A 19,373-nucleotide genomic window follows, 5' to 3' on the forward strand; every position below is an offset into this window, starting at 1 on the left:
AGTTCAAAGGCATACACTTATGTTTTTCTTGCTAAAGGGTTTAAAATTTTTTTTTCAGTTATGCCCCACTCCGCTTCTATTTTTCCATTTTTTGAATTCTATGGCTTTTTCTGACTTATTTGGGCACTTTTGCCTTTCCTGCATGCGAGCGTAGCTACAGCCGCCGCTTCTTACTATTCAAAACAGGCAAATTCTTTCCTCACTCCTTGCCTTTATTGCACATTGCGGAAATCTCTTTTCACCCACCAGAAGGTGTATAATATAACCCAATTAAGCTGTTTAGAACCTCGGGTTTTATGGTGTTGTCTAGACAGTTCAAGGTTTTGTAAACAGCCCAGCCAGGTCACGCAAGATAAAGCGGCGCGGAGCGGAGCCCTGCCGGATGCCGGCCCCCGCGCAGGGCCCATCGCGGCCGCGGATGGGGCCGCGGGCTGCGCTCCCGGAGCTCCGCTCGCCCTCCCCAGGAACAGCATCCAAGAGATCCACCCCTCTGCCTCTAAAGGGGTCTCTTTTTTTTTTCCTTTCCTTTTTTTTTCCCCTCAACTAGTGCCAATTGTTTATAGCTCCCTCTTGTCTGCCTCTCTCCGAGCCCTCCGTCTTTCTGCCTCGCTCTTCACTAACAAGTAAACAGCCATTGGCGTTGGGGATTCTGGGCTTACTGGGACACTGACATTTATTTTTCTTCTTTTAACTAAAAATAAAAGCCTTTTTCAATGTTTACAGCAATTGCAGCCCCATCAGAAGTGGTGGGCTGCAGCCAGCCATGCTGGCTCTGCCTCACGGCGAACAGGGAAGGTTACGCATACCTACAAAGGGAGAGTTACACATCTAAACTATTCTTGGTTTAAACGCGTTTAAAACAACCCGACTAGGCTGCTTCCCATTATTATTCAACTGAACTTGGCTCTAACCCGGGAAAAGCTAGAATCCTTTGGAGATGGAAATCCATAGAGTGCACGGAAGTTATAACCTTAACTTTACTAGAAACCATTTATTCACATGAAAAAGACAGTGGCCCATGCTTTTGGATGACAATAGAAACATATATATATATATTTTATATATAGCGAACTTACATTTACCATCTCTTAAATAAACCGCATTCACTTAAAGGGAGGAAAGTGTTACCCTAGCTCAAAAGCAACAACAGAGCCCCCCCCGAACTCAATGAATTGTAAGCAAAAACTACCAGACACACTGCGGGTCCACTGCTGGCACTGTGGGAGAGGAAAAAAAGCACCTTTGGCGAAAAACACTGGAGAGTGGACACTTGGATTTGCCCTAGTTTCCCCTTATCAGGAATCTGCTCCGCCAAGCCCCGAAATCTCCAGTGGCCATTCAGTGTGTGGAGTTGCACATGAAAATGAAACTTTGAGTTCCGCAGGGTGGATGTGTCATGTAAACCAATTTACTTTTGCATTCAGATGGCAGGTCAAAGAGACCGAGATATTCCTTGTTTTTCTTCTTTGTTCCTTTTCTCTTGCTCTCTCTAATTTTTTCCTTTTTTTTTTTCTTTTTTTTAAAACTCTTTTCAAAACAAGGGATTCCCAGTGAAATATTGGAGTCGATCTCTGTTCAGTTTCTTTTCTTTCATCCTTCGGTTCTGGAACCAGATTTTAACTTGCCGGTCAGTGAGGTTGAGCATTCTGGACAACTGCAGTCTTTTCTCTTTGTTTATGTACACGTTGAAGAAAAACTCCCGTTCCAGTTCCCTTATCTGATATTTGGTATAGGGACACCTCTTTTTCCTTGATCGCTGGGGAATTGCTGAAATTCAAGAGAGAAGAAACTGATTTGTACTGCTGCTGCTGCGAACACGCTCAGCTAGGAAGAGGTCAGAGACTTTGACAATATCCCACTGCCTGGATAACAGCCCTCTAGCAGTTAAAAGAAAAAATATTCCCGGGGCTTTCGCTCTCTGGGTGAGTTAACAAAAAGGTGAATATTTCCCAACTTCTCCTTAAAAGAGAGCACTTCGAGCAACACAGAGAGATATTTAAATGGGCTGGAAAAATTCCAAGTTTCTCAAACTCCTCTCACCCACCCCCCGCCCCAAACAAACGAAGATCTTAAGCTCTAAACCGAGGGCAGCTCTGAGCATTACCTGTGAAATCTCCCCGTCTCCCCCCCGCCAAATCAACAATTTAGTAACAATTAATATCCTCTTCCAAGAATACCTTAAGCCCACCTAAATTGGTTTCCTATCGTAAACACGCTTTACAACGGTAAAGGAAATCTTATAGGATATATAAAATCCTTTGGATGCTTATAAAATTGCACATAAAATGCGGCTTGACAAAGTGTTGGCCTTGTACTCTTGCCCCCGATTTACTACTGATACCTACCTGAACTGTTGCTCTTCTCTGCAACAGCCTCACCAGAAGGGGAATCGGCGCTGTTTGCTGGTGTCACTTTCTTCTCTTGGCTGGAAGGTGTTTTACTGCAAGTACTGTTCTGGGCTTTCAAGTCGCCCTTGTCCGCGTCCCCCTCGCCCTCGGAGTGCTGCTGGTACGGGGGTCCGGGGGCTGCCTCGTAAAACTGGTCGAAGCCTTGTGGTAGGATGCCGTTCCTCCCAACCGAGCTGTAGAAGTTGGAGGCGGCGGGAGACGGTCCGTGGTGGCCGCAGACAGGGTCCGTTTTGAATAACATTTCCGTCCTCCTGTTCGCAGGCTGCAGAAAGTCTCTGTGCATCACCTCTTCAGCTGAGTAATAAGGAGCATAACTGCCCCTATACTGCCATTTGCTGCGCTCTAATCCGTATTCCCTGAATGCCACTTCGCGCACAGGTTGGACATGAGGTAAATTGGAAGAATAAGGAAAAGTCATTTGACAGGACGACGACTGCGACAAAAAAGAGGGTTTCGTCGAGAAATCTGAGGGTGAGACGTAATAAGCACACCCTGGCAGATACATGTTGGATGTGCCGTGACTGCAATCGTCAAACTCAGTCATGTCTTCCTTTTTGCGATTGCAAGCAACCAGGAGGCTTCAATGCATTGAACAAGATCCATCTATTGCACAAGAGGGTTTGGACAGGATCAACTAAGAAAAAATCCCCACCGTGTGCTGACGTGCAATTCATCTTGATTGATTCTAGTGGTAATTATGTCACGTGACGCGATGCAGAAATGTCCTTATATCTATATCAGCCCCTCGGAAAGGCTCCTAACACCGCTCCAAAGAGCCCTCCCAGCACGGAGAGGCGAGAGCAGCCTTTGTACAAATACAGCCGGTTTTCACCCTCAGCCTTTCCCTCGGCGATGAGGCACACGTCGGTGGTGCCGGTGATCACCTGGGGCTGCGCCGCCCATGCGGGCGCCTGCCCACCACCGCCGCAGCCCGGCGTGGAGCCCCGCGGTGCACAGCCCCCGCCCGCATCGCTGCCCGGCCCGCCCGCCCGCAGCGACAGGGGAGCAGAGCCGCCGTCGCGGAAGGGAGCCCCCGGGGCGCAGGGTGCGGGCGCCCGACCGGGCACCCCCGGCTCGGGAGCCCTGTGGCTCCTCGTTAGCGGGAGCGATGCTCGCCGGCCACCACCACTCACGCAGATGGTGAGCGAGCGGGTGATGATTCACTCAGGAAAGCCAAGTCCCACTCGCACGGATGGATCGGCCCGCCCGGCTCTAGCAATCCACAGTTGGCATCAGAGCCGGTCACAAAATCCAGAGCCCGAGTCCCGATCACTTCATTTTTCCCCGCTTACAAGCCCAAACACTGCGCGCTTGTGCCAGGGCGCCAGAGACAAACTGAGATCAGAAATACACAAACAGAACATCTCTCAGAAGCCGCTTTTATGAAAGGGAGACACTTTCGGGCTCTTCTGGAAAGCAGAGGGCTAGTGCAGGAAGAGAGGTCCACCCAGCACGGTTTCCTTGGGAAGCAAAGCAGCACACAAAGTGACCTCTGTTCCCGTGCCTCCAACTCCCACCAAAATGTCCATTTTCATTGGAAGGGAAAAGCAGGGTTGGGAGTGGGCGACACGCACAACAGCCACCAGCCCCGCGTACGCCCTGCCTTCGAGGGCTCATTTTTGCCAATTTTCTTTTTCTCCTTAAAATATTATTTTACATAGAAGAGCACAACCCAGGTCACAAAGGCTGAAAAAAGAAGAGAATAAATAATACTCGCCAGCAATAGCCCTATGCTTGAGCAATTCCTCATTCCAGATACGTTTGCCAGCTCTCTATGGGAATGCCTTTTTTCCGCCACTGTACAGCATAACCAGAGCAGCCCCGCCACATGCCGCTCTCCAAATACACCCAAAATCTGAGAGAGCTCCCCACGCTGAGCGGGGCCACACGCTGACACCCATGCGACCCCCGGGCGCTCTGGCCAAGCGGCAGGCCCCAGATCACCTCCAGAAAGGCAGCCCCCAAATCCCACAGCATACAGAGAGCCCGGCAGGTAGAGAACTGGCCCCAGATCACCGCGGGCAAAAGGGAAAGGCCCGGGGGCTCCCCGGCTCTGCGAGGCCGCGGTGCCCGCCAAGGGCTCGACCCCACTGCGACAGGCACCTCGGCGAGCCCTCGGCTCCGCGCCGCGGAGGGTCGCGACACGAGGAGCCCCTCAGCACGGGCTGCCCCCCGTGCCCTGCTCCCTGCCCCCGGCACCCAGCTCCCCGCACCCTACCCTCCTCCCCGCCGCAATCGGCGGTGCCCCTCCTGCATCCTCCGGCACCCTCAGAGCAGGGGAGGGCTGCCCAAGGGGCTTCCTCACCGCAGCCCAGCTTGCCCTTTCTAAAAAGCAAAAGACCAAAGCCAAGCAGATAAGATGAAACTCATTGTCCCTTTTTCCTCCCTTTCTTTCCTTTTTTCCTTTCTTTGTTCAATATGTTTTTTGCCTTGGGGTCTCGCTCGCAAACCACCTCAGACGCTACACTTTGGTTCCAGGAGATAGACCCTTGCGAGGTACTACTGAAAACCAAGGCACAAACCCATCACTCCCTTCTTTTATCGGTAACTTTCGAGCCCCTTCGATTCTGATGCAACATATGAGCAACCTCCTAAAAACGATGTCTGTGCAGTTAAAATGGCTCCTGTGTCGCTTACCACCCTGAGCTTGCAGCAGAGCAGGGCAGGGATCCGTTTGGATTGTGCTCCCAGGTTTCTCATTGCCTATCTCCTATCTCCTCAGGAGAGATGGCTCTGGGAACCTAAGGAGCTTCATTTTCTTTACCGTTCAAACAACTAATAAAGCCTTAGCCAGAATGCCTTACCTTCCTTTCGATGCAGCAAGCCTAGCATTAGCTAAATTTTGGCGCAGGAGCCAACTGGTTTCAACTAATTCAAGTTCAAAGACATGGCGACGATTTGTTAATGCGAAAACAGACTTTTTACGAAACAGTCCCTTAAAAAACAATCTAATTTGGGGAATGTAAGACCAATATCACAGCAGAGACCCCGCTGGAATAAGGCAGAGCTGGGGGTCCCCGCCTGCCACAGCATTTTCACCCTGGGGTCGGTTCCCAGCCCAGCTCTGAGAATTACACATATAGACCCCCTCCTTTTTTTTTTCCTTCACTCAGATTAGATACCATCGAAACATAAATGCTCATCATGTCCACGGTCAGGCGAATACTTTACCGTTAGGCGTCTTGAAACATCTGCAACCGTTGACTGGAATTACCAAGGATTCAGGTCCAACTGACATTTCCAAAAGCCCTCCGTGGAAATCAAGGCGACTCGCATAACATTCGGGTTTAAAAAATACACCCAGTCCGGCTGGAGAAGATGCGGTGTTTTGTGCCACCCAAGATAAGACACTAACTTGACCTTAACTTTGTTATGGCGCCCCTAGTATCTGGAGAACGTGAACAGACACTGTCTGGCAGCTCTCGTAAAAACCGACTGGAGAAGAGATTCTGAGTCATTTCATTTATTGCCACTACAGTTCTGCAAGAAAGCTTTTCCTCCCTGCCAAACTTTAATTATTTATGCTCTTTTAGGAAGCACAAAGGCATCCAGAGCCATTCCCAACCAGTCGAGTTGCGTTTGCAGCCTTATCAAACGAGCAGGAATGGACAGCCCCCTCGGAAGGGCTTTATCACGTTCGGGCTGCGGTCGGAATGCAAAGATGTTTATGTTGGAATAAATAAAGGGATGGACGGTCGCCTGCACGCTGCGGGGGGACGCGGGCGTGGGCCCCGCAAGCGGGTGCCCGCTCCTCCCCCCCCTTCCCGCAGCGCACCCCATGCAACCCGCAAAGCCTGGGCAGGGGGCGAAAGGACAACCGAAATAATCCAGCCGGAAGGCGAGGGGTACATCCACCTCACTCGGGTGCATCTCCTGCACGCCCTCCCCGCCGGCGTGCCGCACACGCGTGTGCACACACATGTGCCCACGGGGCGGGTGAGACGGGTGCGAGGAGGCAGAGCCGCACAGGCAGCGCGCACTCCATGTCTGCAGCTCTGCCACACGTGTGCGTGTGCGTGTTTGTGGGGGTATGCGTGGCTGTGTGTTGTCCCCCGCTGCTCCACAGGAAAGGTTGGACCTGGGGCATGGGCACGCGTGAAATCATGCACCATTTTCTACCGCCTGTGTGTCTGTACACGGTGCGAGCCCACCGGTATGCACATCTGTGTGTGTGTGTGTATGTGCACACAAGGTTGCACACAACGGGCGCTGCTGAAATATGTGCCTCTCTTTCTGTATATATACAGCCACATACAGAGATACACAACACACGTACTTTCGCGTCACATCGCAATTTAGATCCTACCTCCTCTGGTTTTGATCCTTCCGTGGGCGATTTGGGCTAGAAGCTCTACAATAAGCCATCGTCGTGGGTCAGATACGTTTGATAAATAATACATCGCCTTTCACATCTTTTCATCCGAGGTTCCTCTTCGGATTTCACATCACCCATGTAATAAAGGGACTGGTTGTACTAGGGCGGGTTAGGATAGGGAATGACGGCATAAAGGGTCCATTTCTCATGGACTGTAGCCGGATGAATAGTATTCCAAGAGAGAATAAGAAAAAGGGCTTTATCTGTTTTTTGCTTTTCTCCTGGCTTGCACCGTTGAGCTTGCTTCTAGTTTTTTTAATTAGGGAAACACTACAGAATGAAGGGACTTCCATTGTCTGCAATGCGCCAGCTCCCAGCCCAGGGGCTGAGCGCCTCGACGACTTGGAGGGACCCAGGGGTGGTGCCTCTGGCGGTGGGTGCCCAGGTGCTCACCACGGCCCCCGGGGAGCTCTCACCCGGCGCTGCCGCACCTCTGCCTTCCCCTGGCAGCCACCCCGCCATGGCGAGGCAAGGTTTCTTCTGCAATGGGCAATGCGGCAAGGGTGGCCATTCTGGACGGCGAGAAATGCGCCTCCAAGTTGGGCTGGGTTTTCTTCTGCCTCCCGAAACACCACCCCAGAGTTACCTTTGGGGACCTCTGTAAAGCTTTCGGAAAGATGGCTGCACTTCTACCCGCTTAGGGATCCGGCTTTTACCTCCAAAATCATGTGGCCCACCGTGCCCTCGCGGGCCGCACTAGCAAGCAAACGAGTGGGTATGAGCGAAGGTCAAATATGTCCCTTTATGAAATAATGAGTTTATTGCCTTCAGGAAGGCAATAGCCCCGTGTAAATAGGTAGCTGCATTGTGCCATTCCTTCTGGTTGTTTAGCCTTGTCGCATACGCCCCACACAACCATATCTGAGCCTACGTTATAGACCAGAAAACAGCGCAGGCTCTGCCAGCGCTGTTATTATTAGTGTTGGGAGAGACAACCCAAGGTTTTGCATGTGGAAACGCCTCTTCATTAGAAACAGATTTGGGTGGAGATTGCAGCCAAAAGGAGTTTTAATACGGCCCTAAAATTCCGTGATTTTTTAAAATTATTGTTTTTTATTTTCTGAAGTACCAGACCAAAGCAGTAACACCCCGCATTTCCCCCAGCTCTGCAGCTCCGGCCAGCCTGATTGCTCTCGTGCTGCAAAGCCTGGCGGCTCCCGGCAGAGAAAGCCTGTCAGCAAGACGGGGGGAAAATCGATTTAATTCTCGTCCTAAACCAATAATCAAACAGCTTGGGCAATGCTCCCAGCCTCTCTGGTTGGGTTATCCTCTGAGGTTTATATCTGGGGAAAAAAACCGAAAACAGTCTCCTCTTTCCCTCATAAAAGACTCTGCGGAAACGGCCATGGGGACCGTCCCTCGGGATAATCAAACCCACCAAACCCTCCTGGCTCTCTCCTCTCCAGCTCCTGCAGCACCTCGGGGTGAGAGCTGTCCCCGGCTCCCCGCAGCCCTGCCCCAGCCCAGGCCCCGACCCCAGCCCGCCGCGGCCTCAGCACCGCCCGCTCTCCTCCGCCTGTTTGTTCGGGGCAGCGCTTGGACAAGGCCAAAGTCAGCGGCGCTGAAAGGGCAGGGCCCGGCCTGGCCCAGTCACCTGGGGCTGCACCGGCGGCTGCGCCTCGGAGGCTGCCTGCGCCGGGCCCTGCGGCCCGTTCGCCACCGCGGTACCCTGCGCTCCCCCGGGGCCCAGCTGGCGCAAGGCGGGGGCAGCGGAGCGCATCGCCCCAAGGAGGAACCGCTCCTCTGTGCCCGGGGAACGGGGCGGCAGCAACTCCCCTCCTCCCTGGCCGGTACATAGGCTTCCCTCCGCCCACTGCCCCTGCCCGTGCCACTGCCGTCGGGCAAGTGGACCATGGGGAGCGGGCGCCGCCGCGGAGCTGGCGCGCAGGTTACGCGCGGGCCTTGCGCGGGTGTCACGTGCACTCTCCGCCGGGCTGCGGCCGAATCTGCAGCTCCGAGCAGGGGGTGGGAGGAAAAAAGGGAAAAAGAAAAAAAGAAGAAAGAAAAAGGTTTCTTTGCTAACCACTTTCCCCCATCGCTGCTCGAACAGGTTACTCCAAACCACAAAACAAGCCGGCGCCGCAGGCTCGCCCTGGCGTGCAGAGCAGCAGATGAAGGGAGCAGCTGGGATTCACAGAGCTGACGTCTTTAATAGGCGTTATTCCTTTATTTTTGCTGCAAAATGGTGTTTACATACAGGTAAAAAAAATCAATTTTAGCTTAGCACCACTCGTTCTTCGAGGAAAGAGAGGGTAAGAAGCAGGAGGAAATATATATAAATGGAGAAAGAAAGGTAAAAAGCTGATAATACAGGTTTCCATGCTGGTCCGGTTTGTCTTCTTTGTTTTGGCTAAGAACTCAGCGTCTGCCAATTTAGGCAGGAAGCCTATGCATTTCGAGAACTTGGTTTAAACGGGAAAAACAAAAACAACCCACAAACCACAGTCCCCGCGTTTGACTCGCGAATATGCTCTACTCTAGGGGTGAACACTCCGGGCACAAGTTCATGCAGGAACGGGCAGACTCTGCTCTAGTACATAGAAAGCGCCTGCTCTCGCATTACTACTCTTTTCTTTTTCATCCGCCGGTTCTGAAACCAAATTTTAACTTGCTGATCGCTTAAATTCAGTCTGTTTGATAGTTCTTTCCTCTTCTGCCGGTTAATAAACTCATTGAGGAGAAACTCGTTTTCCAATTCAGCAATTTGTTGTTTTGTGTAAGGTTTCCGTTTCTTTCTTGATCTCCCCTGGGTGGGACACCAAGGCAAACCTACAACAAACACGTCGATAATTTAGTGGATCAGGTCTGGGCATTAGAAAGAATATGCAAAAAAACCCGCAAGATAACAGGGCTAAACTAGGTCGGCAAATCCGGCAAAGCACATCTGACAGCACAATTGCTATCTACCTCAGAGTCGGATTAAGAGATTATCGCTCCGAATGGGTTACAGGGGGGTTACAAAGCAATTACAGGCATCTCTTAGAAAGCAAGTATTGCTAGGTATCCTCTAGCTAAAGCGAGATATTTAAGGCATACCATCCTGCACTGAAGGTCTGAGGCATGACTGGACTGCTGCGGGCTGAACTGTCAGGTTCAAGTTGACGGAATTCTTGATCTCCTCCTTTAAGCTGGAAGTGCAGGAATTCACTTCAAAAAGAGCAGCTGAGCCATGCAAACCCCTCTGCAGGCTCGAGTGGTCATACTTTACGGGCTTTAAGTTGGCTGCGTGAGTAACAGTTGGGTCATTTGCAAAAGATTGCCTTTGCCTGCATCTCTCCTCTTGTTTGGAGCTCGCATCGTGGGCGTAATATTTATTGTTGTCTTCCAGGCACTCTTTGTTGCCGTTGGAGCTGATGTTGATTGGAACGGAGCCGGGGAGGTAAGGCTGCGCCGCGCCGCCGAACGCGTGGCTCTGCGGCTGGGCTGCGCACGAACTTGAGCAAGTCCAGGGGATCGAGCTCCGGGGGTAGGAAATGGTGGGCAGAGCCGCCAATTGACTGCCATTAGCCCGCAAATTGGGAAAATAAAAAGAATCTGGAGATTGCAAATTCAAGAGAGAACCAACGTAGCCAGATCTGTAGAGACTGCGATCACACATTTCCAACAAAGGACTTCAGCTGTTCTTACAGCAGTATTTAGTTACAACAGGGAATAAGCGGAAAGCCTGAAACGATTGGACGAAACTTTGCAGACAGGTTCTTCAAAGCCGGTAATTTCAGCACCGCCTCCAGCCACCGAGCCACAGAGTCCCCCCTTTTTTTTCCCCTGTCTCTTTTTTCCCCCCCTTTTAAAAAGTCTTATGATAACACTTGAAATATGAAAATACCGAGCTCGCAAGGGGGAGGGGAAAACATGGTCTCTATAAAAGTGGCCGGGGCTGGCTGGCAAAGCTGCGGCGCTAGCGAGAAGATGAGGGGAAACCAAACATTTGCAGAGTTGCCGAGGGGACAGGGCAGCCCCGGGCGCAGCCCCGGCCCGGCGGAGCCCCTCCAGAGTAGGCAGGCCCCCCCCCCCCCAGCCCTGGGCAGCACCCCCGATCTGGAGCCCCCCAAGGGCTGGCCAGCTGCTGGGGCGAAAACTATCCCCGCGATAAAAGTGTGCACAGCGAGCTGGGAATAGCGTACGATGTCTTCGTCCCGGTAACGGGAAGGAGATGCGAGTGCTTAGGACACACGGATGTGTTTCTGCCCCTGTGCAGACGAGCACACCTTGTGCCTCTGTGTGTGTGTCTGTGGGCTGAACACGCATTCTGTCAGCTTTATTTCTTTTATTTTTTCTGTCAGCGTTTGTTTTAATTGCGAGCAACATGATATGCATCTGCATATGCTTGCAATTAAAATCTTAATTGTTCGGATATTACCGTGATCGTCATTCTGGTACACTAATGACTAGTATTCTCTTAGGTCCACACGTCTGCCCTTTTTATCCCTTTTACCTTTCATCTTCATTCTGAAGAGAAGGCAAGATTTTAAACGACACTTCTAAAACCCGAAGTTTATTCTGTCTTTAAAACGCAACCAAACAAACACCAACAGACCGAGAATAACAACAGCAATAACAAGGAATTACTTGAGCAACCCTCCGAGATAAAAAAACAAACAAACATACAAACAAACAGAATGGAAAGAGACTGCAAGTAAGAAACTGGCCGGCTCTGCTCTGCAGCAGAGGATGGGAGTGCAGCGGTGGGCAGAGCAGAGTCAGCTCGTCTGGGTACCCTGCTGCTATCTCCCAAGTTGCGTATGAGGATTTTTTCTCCCCGGCAAGAAAATTATCCCTTACTGTGTTATTACGGTGTTATTCTGGGGAGCTTATACATATTTTTATATTTTAAGGAGATGAAACAACAGCCCAATTATTCCTCTCTCTCTCTTCCGTTTTCTCCGTTGTACCGGAGTAAGTACGAACAAAATCATATTTGAGAGCAGGACGTTGCTCGTGTCCTTCCCCAGACCGTGCGGGTCGGCAGGCGGTGTTCTTTCCACGGGCGCAAGCCGAGGCTCCGTGTGCTACACCCAAAGGCCCCCGCAGGGGCTAATATGCTGGGCGACTCGGTAAGCAGCACCCAGCCGGAGCCCAGCCGAGCCCCTCGGCGGCTTCGCTGCCGGACCCCTCCCGGTGCCGCCGTCCCACGGCCCCGCGGGAGCCTTTGGAGGCCCATCCGTCGCCCGGAGCGGCCCTTTCTGTTCCCGGCCTCTTTTCCAACAGAATCTCCCGAGTCTGAGCGAGCTCAGCTTCAAGAGCCTTAATGCCCGGACTTGGCCACTTTCATTACCTCTGTTAAAAACTCGAACCTAGTTAACAGGTAGGGTTAATTTTCTGTGTTATTGTCCAGTTAATCATAGTTTTAATCTTGGTTTTATTTCTACGCCGAGATCAGAGACACTGCCCTTCTTGACATTCTCCTAATCAAATTCATCTTTCTGTTTAATGGGAAATTGGGGTAAATTCTGCAGTAATTTCATTGCCCTGGAAGAAAGCTTTAAATGATTACTCTCTCCTAGACCACACAGGACCACACAGGCACCGCTGGAGGATATTACTGACCACTGCCTTTAATTTTTATTGTTTGAGTTATGTCTACCAATTGAACCTCCGTCTTGTTAGCTTGCTTGTTTTCTGCTTTTTCTCTCTCCATGAGGATGGGTAATAGTTTATTTTCATAATCGCCTTTTACGAAAAAGCTGACTCTGATTTTCGCTTCTCAGAAAAGAGAAGGAACTTTTTCTGTTCAAAGACTATACTTTTTTCTGCCCGCAATAAACACAAGGAATGGATGTGAGTTCCCAGTTACCGGAAAGAAAGGTGACACTTCAAACTAACTTTTATGGGGTTAGAGAAAACAGAGCTTTCAATTAATGTTCAACTCATCTGTAATTGCTAATTAATACCGAGAAAAAAATATGAAAAGAAAAAATCGGGAGTAGCTGGAGACACAGCTGCAGAAAGCCATGTTTATGTTTAAATCTGCAGGGAAAAGCACTGACAGAAACATCTTGTTGCAGGGGCGGCTGGCCGCCGCCGCGGGGTGGAGAGCCTCGGACGGACTGGTGCTGGTTTTTGCAGCCCCAGCCGGCTTCTGATTTGGGGGGCGGCGATAGAGTGCCGCGGGTGTCCCCCTGCCTGTGTCTGTACAGGAAATATCACCGCTGAGGAACAGAGCTACCCGGAGGGCTGCTTTCACACGCTCCTTTCCGCTCTTTAGGTTTTTTTTTTAAGTAGGCAACCGGATCGGCCTGAACATCAGAGCTGACCACACGCTATGATTGCACTGGCATACATGTTCTTCCAGCTTACAGATGAAGGTTGCTCTGCGTGTGACCGAGTAGTCTCCCTCGCTCGTTTATCACTCGGAAACGCGGCTCCTGAAGAGAGGCGAAGGCTTCCTCTGCCTATTCCGGGGGTTGTCCAGGAGATGGCAGGATTGCCTCAGACATGGCTGGGAAATCGCTCTGCCTGACAGGAGCCGAGCAAGCTCCATGGTGGCTGCGGGGCAGGCGAGGCAGCCGGCCTGCAATGTGTCATCGTGCCACTGCGCATTTGCAAGCCACTTTGTCGAGGTACATACCAATTATCTGTACTAATGCGCGCTACATTTCGGGCGAAGCTTTATGCCCTTCTATCTAAACACGGCTGGCTGTGCCCGGCTGCAGCTGCTGCTGCGCGGAGGGTCCGCGTCCGCGCTGCAGAGAGCGCGGAGCCCCAGGGCCCAGCCGGGTCCATGCGTGCTGGGAACAGCCCAGGCTGCGGGCACAGGGGCTTTGAATAACGATTGTCAGTGTCCCAGCTCCAGGCTTTGAAAAGTCTTTCAACCTGCACTTGTAGGTGGATGGCTGCTGTGCCCCGGCCCGCACCCCTGGCCTCGCCTTCCTCCCGGCTGTGGCTGCTGGTTTCTTAACGTTTCTACACGTTGTTACAAAATTAAAACGCGACTCCTCTCCATCTGGCACCGATTTGCCAGCCAGTTCGTGTTTCTTCCTGTCCTGGAAAGGCAGCTTTGACCGTGGCAAAGCTGCATCTTCTGAGACCCCGGAGTCCGACAAAGCCAAAGGTTAAGCCTGGAAGGAGGAAGGGAACAGCCTGCGACGGCTCCACCGCCGGGAAACACAACAGCTCTGGCAGTGCCCAGCCAGAGGGAGACTCCTTGGGAGGAAAAACTTCTCCGGATTTAATAGAACCGAAGTAGGGAGGATGGGGAGGTGCCAAGGAGGGGGAGAAAGAAGAATTTAAAATATTCAGAGAAAACAAGGCTGCACCAGCAGAGAGGGCCGTTCCAGGTACCTAGATGATGTGACCCACAAGTCTCCTCTGTTCCCAGAATCAAACAAAAAAGCATTTTGCGATAAAATCTAAAATGCTCCTAGATGGACTTTTTTCCCCATCTGTTCGGGGAAAATAAACGCCTCGAAAGCCGTAAATGTGCAAGCGGAAGAGAAAGGGGAAGGAAGAGGGCGGAGGAGGAGGAAGATAACTCCCCACTGGAGCCAGCCGATTACAGAGCGAACGGAGGGCTGCCGGACCGGGCCGGCCGCTCCAGCCGCCGATGAGTCCCTCCGGGGCACCGGCAAGGGCCAGCTTGGGAGGGGAAGCAGAGGGGCGCTGAGTTGCTCTGGCCACCGAGCAGGCAGAGAGGGAGAGAGAGACACCCCCTTGCCTCCCACCTAGGATATTTCCAGCTGGCAGCTTTTCTTTCTTCGAAAATCGCTTTCCCGGCGGAAACGGGCGCTCGGAGATGCCTTTCCCTACTTTAATGTGCCTCGCATCTCATCTACCTCTCCTTTCCCAAGAACCGCGTTCTTTAAGTGGCCCTGGGAAGACCACAGGCAAGTCTGGAACCCGCGAAACGCCGTGCTGCAAAAAGAAGGCGAATTTTGTCCTCTCTTTTATATATACATATCGAAAAGAAATAGTTTTATTAAAGACGGTTCAAGAACAGTTTGGCAACATTGTTAACAGCTTGGAACAGCCCATAATCCCAACACAAAGAAAAAGCAGACTTTAAGAGAAGAAAAGAAAAAGATATGGTTTACGAAGAAAGAGTATTACCGTAGGTCTTACCTACATACACTGGTAATCAAAATGTTTAGACCAATAGGATATTATAATAAATAATACTAGCTCGGAACACACACATTTTAATAATTAGACGAGGCACATTAACAGAGAGGATACCGCTTCCCTCTCCTAGTAGTTGATTAGGGTGTCTGATCACCTTGTGTATATCATAACATGCACACTAGGTTTAAAATAATAAAAAATCGACAAAATCCTAGCCTTTCAGCCTATATAAATTACGGCATCTTTTGAACTTCCTTATTTATTGCTTCTGTCATTAACACCCGTTTAGTTTTGTAAATTAAAAGTTAGCGGTGACCTTCACTTCTCCGGCCAGGAGTTTGTTTTGGTTTTTTGGTTTTGTTTTTTTACTTTTTAAACGCCTTGGCGGGAGGAAGGAGAAGAATCTTGTACTTGTCCGGACAAAGAGGCTAGAGCGGACATTTTACACAGGGGCTGCGCAGGTTTGTGCACACAGGGCTGCAGTACGAGCTGGCCCGTCAGTCCCGGAGAAAGAAAGCACTTTCCCGAGGTGCCCCGACAGGCGCCTCCGCGGAGTGCCCGGGCACGAAGAGCTGGGAACAGCCGGCTCCTTTGGCAACCGGGCAATACGAAATACATGAAATCCTTCTACTGAAAACGGAACCGCGGGGGGGGGGGGGGGGAAAAAAACCACACAAACAAAAAAAAACCCCACCCCAAAACCCAAAACAAACCCTCAAAAAAGCAACCCCCCAAAACACCCCAAACAAACAAACGAAAAAACCCCCACAAACAACCCCCCCAAAAAACCCAAACCCACAACCCCCCGCTAAAACCCGCAAACCCCCAAGCAAACAAAAAGCCTCCACACCAAAAAAAACCCCAAACAAACAAAAAACGACCCCAACCAAACCCAAATCTGCCGAAGCAGGAAGCGCAGTGGGAGATGCTCGGGACTCTGTTTTTCGCCCCGCAACAGATCGGAAATATTCTCCCTCTCTCGAAAAAGCCAAAACCTGGCTGCACACTTTACCCCTCCATGCAATTCTCGATTCCCTCCGGGTCCCGGTGCGCTCGGCGGGTTTTGGCAGCAGCCGGGTGCAGCCACGGGTCCGGACTCCAGATTTCTTGCGTTTTCCGATTGATATTTTTTTTTTCAGTCGGTGTGTTTTGAAGTTTACGATACCAAATCAAAACTGACACTTTTTGGCACTGACTGTTGTTCAGAGGAAAAAAAAATTACACAACCCCCCCCAAAGAGTTAAGCATTTAAGTAAGTTATAATTGCAACCGTTCAACATATTTAAATTCGTTTATACTGGCCTAGAGGGAAGAACAGAAAATATAATTAATATTAATATTATTATTGTTTTCAAAAGGAAGAAACGGAACTATAATTCAAGACTTGTCAGCACTCTCTTCCACTGAGAGAAAAACGCTGACTTCCATGGAAAACAATTCCCGAAATTTCACCACCTCTGGAAGGAGAAAAAAAAAAATTTAAATATATTTTCAAGTCTTTCCAAAAGTCTTTAGCTGGTCGTAAATTGAGTTTATATATCCACCACTGTCCGCAACTAATAGATCAAGATACATTGTCTTTCAGTTTGGAGACTATTTTCTTATCCTTCACCCTCCTGTTCTGAAACCAAATGGTAACTTGTCTCTCAGACAGGTTTGTGGCTGCGGATATCCTTCGCCTCTTGTCCTTGTTAATGAACTTGTTAATGGCATATTCATTCTCGAGTTCTTTAAGCTGCAGTTTTGTGTAGGGCACTCGCTTCTTTCTCCCACGCCGGTAGACACACATATCGGGCTGGTTTAGTGCAACGTCCCCTATGGTAAAAGACATTATGTGAAAAATTAGAATTTTATTACAGGCGTTTAAAGCTTAACCTATACTTGTTGGGCACAGGTTTTCACGGGCAAATAAATAATGCCGGGTTGTTTACAGTTTATTATTATTTACACTGCCACATTATTTGCGCGTTAGTAAAGCACCACGACCTTGATGGACTGTCATCACTTTGCAGGCATGCATCGCTAGCGAGCGTGCAGGACGGCAGGGGCTTTCTTTGGCCGGGGGGCCGAGGGCAGGTCGGAGCTGGCAGCGCACACACAGAACTCGCTTTGGTGTGTGCTTCCCCGGGTTTGTTTTCATGTGGTTTGTGCCTCTGTGCCCTCACTACTCCCAGCCTCTTAAGTGGTCTGGGGCCGCGTCAGTCGCCGGCCGGAGAGGCAGAGGAGAGCAAGCCTTCGCGCACCGTCCTGCAAGCTGCAAAAGCGAACACAAACGCGGCTGCCGAGGGAAGCGGCAGCGGGAGAAGAAGCCGGAGGCCGTCCTGGTGCCTCCGGGACGGGGACCGGAACCCTGGCGCTGGGAGGCGGGGGGCCTCCGGGGTCTGTCCCGCAGGGTGGAAAGCACAGGATGAGGTTTCCTCGGGGGTGGGGGGGGAAGGAAAAAGGAAAGTCCATCGTCCCCCCCGTCTCTCCGCTCTGTGCCTGTGCGGCGTGTCCACCTCGGCAGGCCGCCCCTGCAGCCCGGGGGGCGGGGGAAGGGACGGGCAGGCGGAGGAGGTGCGGAGGGGGTGCAGCTCAGACCATTTCTCTCCCTCTCGTACCTGGAAAGGACGATTTCCAAAAGTGTGAGCTCTGTGTCTGATCTTTGGCACAGTAAACCTGACTATTCCAGCCGTTAGCCAGAGTCCAAGACTGATAGCCCTCCATTGATATGTATGTTTCGTGTCTCGGTTCCCCAGAGCCAAACGTTGAGACCATGTCTATGTACCCAGGAACGTGCTGGTAGGGGGTTGTATAGCCCTGGTAGAAGGACACTTCCTTCGCCCTGGAGGAGACTTCATTGGCGGGGACACTCGTGCTGGTCAGACTGGAGACGTCCATGTACTTTTCCACGGGAAAGCCGCCAATAGAGGCATGTGGGGGAGACTTCAGGGCGTTTTGCTGGATCCCAACCCCGTGGGACATCCTGCAGCTATAGTATCCATTGCCAAAGTGATACCCATAGCCGAGCGCAGGGGCGGCGGCCGGCGCGGCGGAGCCTGGGCAGTCCTTGGCCGGGGGGTCGGGCCTCGCCGCCGCCCCCGAGCGCTCCCCTCCGCCGGCGTAGGCGAACCCCGAGGCGGCGGCGGCGGCAGCGGCGGCGGCGGCCGCTCGGCCCGTGTGCGCCGCCCCGAAAACGGGCGAGGAGAGAAAATTACGGCACTGCCCGGGGGCTCCGCTGCCGCCGCCGCCACCGCTGCTGTCGCCGCGCAGTCCGTCCATCTCCCAGCTCGCTGCTTTGCTCATGGCCTTGCACATCGCGGGCGGCGGCGGCTCGGTCCCCGGCCGGGCATGATGCAAATGGTTATTTGCCTCCAACAGGTTGGATCCTGGCGGTACGTTTATAAAAACGAAGTCCAGGTTGGGAGGGGGGACGGGGATGGGGGCGGCCGGCTCCAGATTAGTGTGCCGCAGCCCGGGGGGCTGCTCATAGGCTGCCGTCGAAACATGTGACCCTCCCGCTGCCCGCACTGCCCCTTTCGCCTCGCAGCCCCCCGGTCCGCACCGGCGGCGCCCCCCCTCCCTTCCCACCCCCGCCCCGAAGCCGAGCTCCCGCCCCGCCGCGGCCCCGGCGCTGGGGAGGGGTTGGGCGGGCGGGCAGGCGGCGGAGATGCCCCTCCGGGCAGGCCTCGCCCCCGCCGCTTTCATCCCCCCCTTCCTCCTGCCCGCGGCTTCAAAAGGGCCAGCGAAGGACCAAGGACCTCCGCTGGCCCTTTTGAAGCCGCGGGCAGGGGCCCTGGTCGAAGCAGCCGCAGGGGTCTGACCGGATCCCAGGGGAGACCTTCCCCAGCTCGTTGTTGTGTCTGCGGCAGGGTGAAGAAAACCCCAGCACGGTCTTTGTATCCCATCCTCCACACCTCCCTCCTTCCGGGACATGTATGGAATGAGAGGGCTTTGTTATAGGGGAGAAGGGGTCCCCCGTCTCCACTGAGCTCTCGGTCCATGGGAGATCTCTCTTTTAGCCCCCCTTCCCCCTCCCCGATATCGCTACCAGCCAGGAAAAGGCACCATGGCTGTGTGCAGCACAAGATGCTAAAGCCGGCGTTCATTAGATGTGGCTTTTATCCCCTTGCAGTGCCACTCCGTGTCATGGTAAGGCAGACTAATTAAAACGCAGCGTTTGCTTATGCTGACGGCTGTTCTGGTGGTGACTTCCCAAGACTGTGGCAAATCCTTCTGTCGTCTCTCTCGACTCTCCCGCTGGGTCGAGATGGAAGTTGCAGGAGCGCGAATAGCTGGAAATGGAGAAAGATCCCAAGACGAGTCCCTGCCACAGCCCCTGCCACAGCCCCTGCCCCTCTGGGCCGGCTCCTGTCGCTCCGCGGTTCTATATTACAGACATTTAACCCCGCCTGGGGTGCGGAGGGCAACAAGTTGCGGCAGCTCCTCTGAGAAAGGCAGGGAAACTTCGCGCCCTCTGAAAAGCATAGAGCTGGGGCCATGTTTGCTGTCCCGAAGGAGGCTCAGACGCAGGAGAGAAGAGAGGCAACTGT

The 19,373-nt window shown here is 52.3% G+C and overlaps 3 protein-coding genes across 3 annotated transcripts; all 3 read right to left on the reverse strand.

Moving 5' to 3' along the window:
• Positions 1–971: 971 nt before the first annotated feature.
• On the reverse strand, positions 972–3,240 carry HOXD11 (homeobox D11). The gene is made up of 2 exons (XM_030488707.1): positions 2,346–3,240; positions 972–1,767 (listed from the first exon to the last, which is right to left on the reverse strand). Exons 1-2 carry the CDS (start codon positions 2,950–2,952, stop codon positions 1,532–1,534), a joined length of 843 nt encoding a protein of 280 aa, XP_030344567.1. The 5' UTR covers positions 2,953–3,240; the 3' UTR covers positions 972–1,531.
• Positions 3,241–8,786: 5,546 nt separating this feature from the next.
• HOXD12 (homeobox D12) lies at positions 8,787–10,456 on the reverse strand. Its single transcript, XM_030488708.1, has 2 exons — positions 9,820–10,456; positions 8,787–9,552 (listed from the first exon to the last, which is right to left on the reverse strand). Exons 1-2 carry the CDS (start codon positions 10,379–10,381, stop codon positions 9,314–9,316), a joined length of 801 nt encoding a protein of 266 aa, XP_030344568.1. The 5' UTR covers positions 10,382–10,456; the 3' UTR covers positions 8,787–9,313.
• Positions 10,457–16,405: 5,949 nt separating this feature from the next.
• HOXD13 (homeobox D13) lies at positions 16,406–18,138 on the reverse strand. The gene is made up of 2 exons (XM_030488710.1): positions 17,442–18,138; positions 16,406–16,656 (listed from the first exon to the last, which is right to left on the reverse strand). Exons 1-2 carry the CDS (start codon positions 18,136–18,138, stop codon positions 16,406–16,408), a joined length of 948 nt encoding a protein of 315 aa, XP_030344570.1.
• Between the last annotated feature and the right edge of the window lie 1,235 nt (positions 18,139–19,373).

This window comes from Strigops habroptila, chromosome 5 (assembly GCF_004027225.2).
Source record: "Strigops habroptila isolate Jane chromosome 5, bStrHab1.2.pri, whole genome shotgun sequence".
Taxonomy (NCBI): Eukaryota; Metazoa; Chordata; class Aves; order Psittaciformes; family Psittacidae; genus Strigops; species Strigops habroptila.